The sequence below is a fragment of the Arachis hypogaea genome, chromosome 17 (assembly GCF_003086295.3).
Source record: "Arachis hypogaea cultivar Tifrunner chromosome 17, arahy.Tifrunner.gnm2.J5K5, whole genome shotgun sequence".
Classification (NCBI taxonomy): Eukaryota; Viridiplantae; Streptophyta; class Magnoliopsida; order Fabales; family Fabaceae; genus Arachis; species Arachis hypogaea.
The window spans coordinates 6973901-6980655 of record NC_092052.1 but is presented as its reverse complement, the minus strand read 5'-3'; the positions used below and the strand labels follow the sequence as shown (position 1 = coordinate 6980655).

General features: G+C 28.5%; 1 protein-coding gene across 1 annotated transcript; it reads right to left on the bottom strand.

Moving 5' to 3' along the window:
• Positions 1-2596: 2596 nt before the first annotated feature.
• On the bottom strand, positions 2597-6442 carry LOC112762691 (uncharacterized). Its single transcript, XM_025808552.1, has 3 exons — positions 6390-6442; positions 4236-6231; positions 2597-2854 (listed from the first exon to the last, which is right to left on the bottom strand). The coding sequence occupies exons 1-3, from the start codon at positions 6440-6442 to the stop codon at positions 2597-2599; spliced, it is 2307 nt and encodes a 768-aa protein (XP_025664337.1).
• Positions 6443-6755: the final 313 nt, after the last annotated feature.

Sequence of the window (6755 nt, the reverse complement as noted above, 5' to 3'; positions counted from 1 at the left end):
AAACCGCACCGCACATAAATTAAGCGTTCGGATCAGATGACTTTTACCCTTAAAACCGAACTAGAGACTTAACGTTTTTTTTTAATGAATTGTGTCAAACTTTATTGGTGCATTATATCTGATATAGTGCATCATAGACATTTGTATCTACTAGTGTTACAACTTTTCATCTTCTTTCAAAGTACACAATAATTTCACTCAACAATGAATTGAATGAGGTTCAAAGTTAAACACGCGCACAACCAAAAAGCCTATAGTTTTGAGAAGGTGGTGCTCTTGGTGGATAATGTGTACCCAAAATTAGTATTATTATTTATTATTTATATTTATATGCACTTAATTATTTATTCCACCACTTGTGTGGACCACAATAGCAGAAGAGCCCCACACAGATTACAATTTAGAGTCACATAAATAACCAAAATATTAACTCATAGTTCCCTCTGCCCTCTGTATTTGGGTGTGCATGCAATAGAAGGAATTGAAGAAATGAGAGAGATTCATTCTACACACTGCACAAACTTGTACCTTTCTCTTTTATTGTATTTGTAACTACCCTACCCATTTTTTGGTCTCTCTATAGTGTGGTCCGTAACACTCTAATTATCATCCCAATATTACTTTTTGTACTCTATGTAACTAGTAATCTCTCGCTATTTGCTAGCTACATTATATTAATTTAATCTTTTAAAAGAAGTAATTTTATAATATCATACTAAAATTTTTATAACCTAAAAATTTAAAGTTTGACTTTTATTAATTTCAAAAAGTATTGAGTTGTTAGTTAAAAATATTGACCAATATAAATTAAAATTGTTGGTTTTAAATTTTTGTCTACAAGAAAATTAAATTAAAAAGAAACAAAATTAAAAGATTATTTAGAGACAATTTGGATAAACAACTTAATTAAGTTTTTTTAAAATTGAGCTTAAAACATAAGGAATTATATTAAAAACATCTTATAAATAAGTTATTTTATATTTAAAACATTAATATAAAAATACTTGTTTTAAAGTTGTGGAATAATAGAAATGATAAAATAGCTTTTGAGCATGAGAGAAGTTAATTTTTTTAATTTTTTTAAAATATCTTAAACAACTTTTCAAAAAATTAAAAGTATATCTAAAAAATTATACTAAATACCATTAATATGATTTTATATATATATATAGGTTATCGACCTTAATGTTATGTAGGTTGGGTGAGTAGTGTGCATGTGAGGTCTGATCTCTATGTATCATCATCTAAATATTCTTTAACACACACAAGGAGGAGTTAGAACTTAGAAATTTTTCTTTTTAAATAATTTATGCGAATGGTTGTTGTGTGTAGTAATGGGAATTGAAAACAGTGCATTGAAGGTTTTGGGGCCTAGGACTCCATAGAAGGAATAATAATGATGAGTACTGAAACTGTTCCAAGTTTCATCACTTGATCAGCAATTAACTTCTTGCTATATCATTTTCATATATTTTTTTGAACTCTCACAAATCGTACAATAAGGTCCCCCCCCTCCTAAAAAGAAGAAGAAGAAACAAACAAAGGGTAGCTAGTTTGGTAGAACATAAATGTTATCAAATAAAACCAAATGAAATATATGTGAGCCAAAAAAAAAAAAAAAACTATTAGTCAACTATTTTGTAATCATTGTTGTTCTTCTCAACACATAGATAGACTAGTTGTTTCAATTATATATTTAGAGGAGATGAATAATAATAATGGTAAAAATGGAAATTATATTGTTTTGTTAATATTTATTTATTTACTTATATATCTAAGTTGTGGGCAATTTCCAAGGATGGATTAAACAAAAATCCAATTTTTTTTCTTTACTTAGAAAAAAAAAAAAGAAAGATGAACAAAAAAATTTAAACTTCAAAATCTGAACAGAGAAAATGGCATGGCTATGAATGCATGAAACCAGAACTTGTTATAAATGGACATAGTATAGTGAATTATTAGGATACCCTTTTTTAAATTTGAGCCATAGAAGGAAGATGCTATAACAATAATAATTATAGTAATAATAATAAAGCATATAATTGAGTCCTTTTGAAATTTTAGCTTCATTTGCAATGAAACAGGAAAGTTTATTAACCAAAAAAGAAAAAGAAAGAAAAAACTTTCGTCAAGGCAAAGAAATTGAAGTCAATTAAATAAAAGTTAAATAAAATTAAACACGCAAAGTCTATAAATAATTTCATTATTATTCATACTTGTAAAAACTCAAAATCCTCTCTTCTGTACAACAATTTCTCTACCAATAATTAATATATAATCCAGCTAAGCTAGCTAGCTAAACAAATTAATTAAGTACTATTTTCTAATTTCACATAAATAATAATAATACAAATGCAACTTCATTCAATAACTCTGCTACCATATAATATAGCGCATATATATATATAATATAATTATAACACTAATAGATATTTATATATATTTAATTTGTATTTTAATTTCCTGTATATAACATAATAAATAAATTAGTCAAATTAAATAAACCATATATCTGAACAATATAATAATGGGGTTCTTCCAACCAAAACCTGATGATGATAATGATGATGATGAAGATCAAGCCTTGATTTCTTAGCTATCTCTTCTTGTTGTGTAAAGGGTTAGATCCTGTTGGAACCCTTCTCTTTTCAGAATCAAACTCTGTAGGAGAATCATTGTTGTTCTTCCATGGATGAAAACCTTGTTGTCTTGAAGAAGAAGAAGAAGAAGAAGAAGAAGTTGAAGGTGTTGAGAACTTGTTTCTTCTAATGGCATGAATTCTTGGTGTAAGGAACAGAAGAAGAGTGATGAAGAGGAACAAATGAAAATGAAAGTGCTTCTTCTTCATGTTCTTCTTCATCATATAGAAGCTTAGTTAGCTTAAAACAGAGAAAAGGATGTTTTGGAAAATAGAAAAAGGAAATAAAATATATAAAAAAAAAATATGTAAATTTTTTTGGTGTATAAGGTTTAAGGCTTACTTTGTTATGTTGTTATGTATTTATATGGACATGGTTTGGTTCAACAGCTTCATACTAAATGTGGTGATATTTATGAAACACTCAAATGGTGGAGGGTCATAGCCTAGTTGCCGTGTGATCTTGATCCAACGGTTAATGATGGCTTTCTATCCCTCCTTTATTGTCTCTTTCAATATCTCTCTCAATATAATATAGAAATATATAAAAAAAAATGAATAACGCATATTATTGTTATAAAAACGAGATAATTACATAAACAAGAAAAATTGTATATTTTTATGTGAAAAAATTATCCACTAAAAAAATTTAGAATGATACAAAAGTAAAATCAAATGTTCTTTTTTGTTTTATCTTATTTCTATTTTGATGTTTATATTTTCAATTTTTGTCTCAATATATTTACTAAATTCTTTTTCTTTTTCAAATTATTTGTATTTTTTGTTTTTTACATATTAAGAAATTGATGTATTAAAATATTTTTTTATATATAATTATTCATATATATTTTTTAAAAGTTTAAATTTTTAAAATAAGTGATTTCGTAATATAATATCAAATTTTTTATGATAAAAAATCTAAAAATTAATTTTTATTATTCAAAAAATAATTTTTACGTAAGATAAATTAATAAATATATTTTTTAATATATTTAAATTTAATTTAAAAAAATTTGATACACGTGCATAATGTCACGTCAATAAAATTAACTATTTTTTATATTATCGTATGAATGATCATTTAAAAGAACGAATGTACTTACATAATTGTGTAAAATATTTTATATTATCAGTATATCAAAATTAAATTTATTTAAAAAAAAAGAAATATATTGTAATGTATATAGGGTGTAGGCATGGGATCATGGGTCCTAAGATGACGGTTGTGTGGGCAGGGACGGATCCAGGAATGTTATCATGGGGGGGCCAATAATATATATATAATATAAAAAAATATATGCAAATAAATTATAATGTAAGATGCATTACAAAAATATACTGATAGAGAACATATATTTAAAGTGCAAAAAAAGTGTACTTTTTACTAACGAAGTGGTACACGTCGATTCTTCATATCATAAAATTCATCGATAATAGAATCTGTGTCAAATCTTTCAGCAATCTTCTTCTCAATGTAAATCAAAAGACAATTAGCAAGCAATTCATCTTCCATTTTGTTTCTGAGTCTATTCTTCACAATATTCATAGCAGAGAAAGATCTCTCAGTTGTAGCAGTTGAAACAGGGAGAGTTAATACCAAGCGAATCAAACGATCAATCAAAGGGTATGTTAAAGACTTTCCTGTCTTCGTTAATCCTTGACATAACTCCGAAATTGTGCACAAGTTAGTTAATTCAACATGATTAGGAACATCAAGTTCATAATGTTGAGCTTGCATTCTAATGTGAAATTTCTCTTGGTCACTGAAGTCACCTGGATAAAACCGTTCTACTAATTCACATACTTTGTTGACACTGAAGAACTTATAATTATCTCTGGGATCTAAAGTTGAGCTTAAAGTAAGCAATTCCACCATATTATCATTGAATCTTCCATTAAGCTCTTGCAATTGTGTATCAATTACAGCCAGAAATAAATTAACACGGTAATGATGCTCTACTGAAATTTGATCAACAATTTTGCGAGTTCGGCCTCTTCTAGGAATATGCAATGCATTCATATCAGGAACTTCAACTTCATGTTTCTCACAAAATAATATTACTTCTTTTATGAAAGCCTCCCAACTTGATTCTCTCATTCTTTGGATTAAAGTCTTCGTAGTAGAAACCAGAGTTAAAGCATTCAATATGTCTTGATTTTTTCGTTGCAAAGCTTGACAAAGATCATGACTAACTTCCAAAATATTTCTCATCAAATGCAAAACAAAGACAAATTCAAAGGATGTGATAGCATCATAAGCAGCACTAGCATCACCACGAGTGGAGAAATTACCTTCTTCGGTGCTTTTTTCAAGAACTTCACAAGTAGCATCAAACATGCATAACAAGCTACGTACAGAATTCAAATGAGACCCCCATCTAGTATCTCCAGCTCTTTGCAAAGTACCAATTTGATTAAGTCCACTTCCTGTCACAATTTGATCATTGGCAATTAAGTTTGCAACATTATTTGCTTGAGCAACCCTTAACTGATCATGACGTTTAGGAGAAACAGTCACAACATTCACAATTAGTGTAAGTTTTGAAAAGAATTGATGAACATAACAAACTTCTTTGGCTGCAGAAACAAGTGCTAATTGTAATCGATGAGCAAGACAATGAATGTAATAAGCAAAAGGGCAATCTTTCAAAAATAGAGCTTGCAATCCATTCCATTCACCACGCATATTACTAGCTCCATCGTACCCTTGTCCCCTAATATTTTGGACATCAAGATTATGACGAGAAAGAACTGATGAAATTTCTGTTTTCAATGTCAAAGAACATGTATCAGAAACATGTATAAGATCAAAAAATCTTTCTTGAACACAACCGTGCTTGTCTACAAATCTCAAAACCACAGACATTTGTTCTCGCTTTGACTCATCTCTTGCTTCATCAATAATTATACAAAATTTAGAATCACCAATTTCTTCTCGAATTGTTGCACGCACTTTTCTAGCAAAGATATGCAATATATCTTTTTGAACACTGGGAGATATATATTGAGCATTTCCAGGAGCATTTTCAAGGACAACATTATGAACATTCTGATTACAGGAGGCTAAAAGCTTAATTAACTCAATAAAATTCCCCCTATTCAAAGATCCAGGACTTTCATCATCGCCTCTAAATGCACATGCTTGAAATGCAAGCCATCGAATAGCATTAATAGATGTCTTCAACCTTAAACGGTTATTTGCAATAGTTTCATCACTATGCCTATCAAGAACTTTGTCTATATGCTTAGATTGAGCCATTAAATCATCACAAGATTTCACACATAAATTATGGGGAGAATTAGGAATAGAACCCTCGTGACATACAAATGCACAATTTACCCCATTATTTACTTTCTTCCAGTTACTAAATCCTAACTCTGAAAATGCATTTTTTCCATCATTGCGAGCACCATAATGTTTACCAAACAAGTAGCAAGGCAAACAATAAGCAGCATCTTTTTCTGGTGAATATTCTAACCAACTTGGAAATTTCTTAAACCAAGAAGATTGAAAATATCGACGGTGATTGTTATTACCAGAAGCTGGATAGCTAATATTTGTTGGTTGGTATGGCCCAGCTATTATGTATGCTCTACGAATTTTATCACGTTCATTGACATTATACTGCCAAATTGGACGTCGCTTTCCTGGATCCCTTTCTAGTAAAGAGATATCAACATCTCTTTCTAATCTTGGTACTTTGGTTTCATGTTGATATGTATTTTGAGTAAGATTAGAGAGCTCACTTACTTGACCTTCTTGTGAAATAGGATTAGAGGGTTGACTTGTTTGAACTCCAACATTATCAATAACCTTTCTCTTAAAAATTGCATCAATTTTACTTTGCTTTTTCATCATAAAATGTTCTAATTTCTTTTTACCTGAAAAAAAAAACTCAAATAATTATATACTTACATGAATAAACAAAGTCTAAGTATATTTTATTAATTAAATATCAATAATAATAATTTTTCATTAAATCACTATCAATTTCATTAAAAAATAAAATAAAAAAATAAGAGAGAATAAATCTTAAAAATAAGTCAATAATTTGCCTATGTAATGTAAATACAAAAGAATAAAATTAAATTATTTCATAATAAAACAATGTACTTT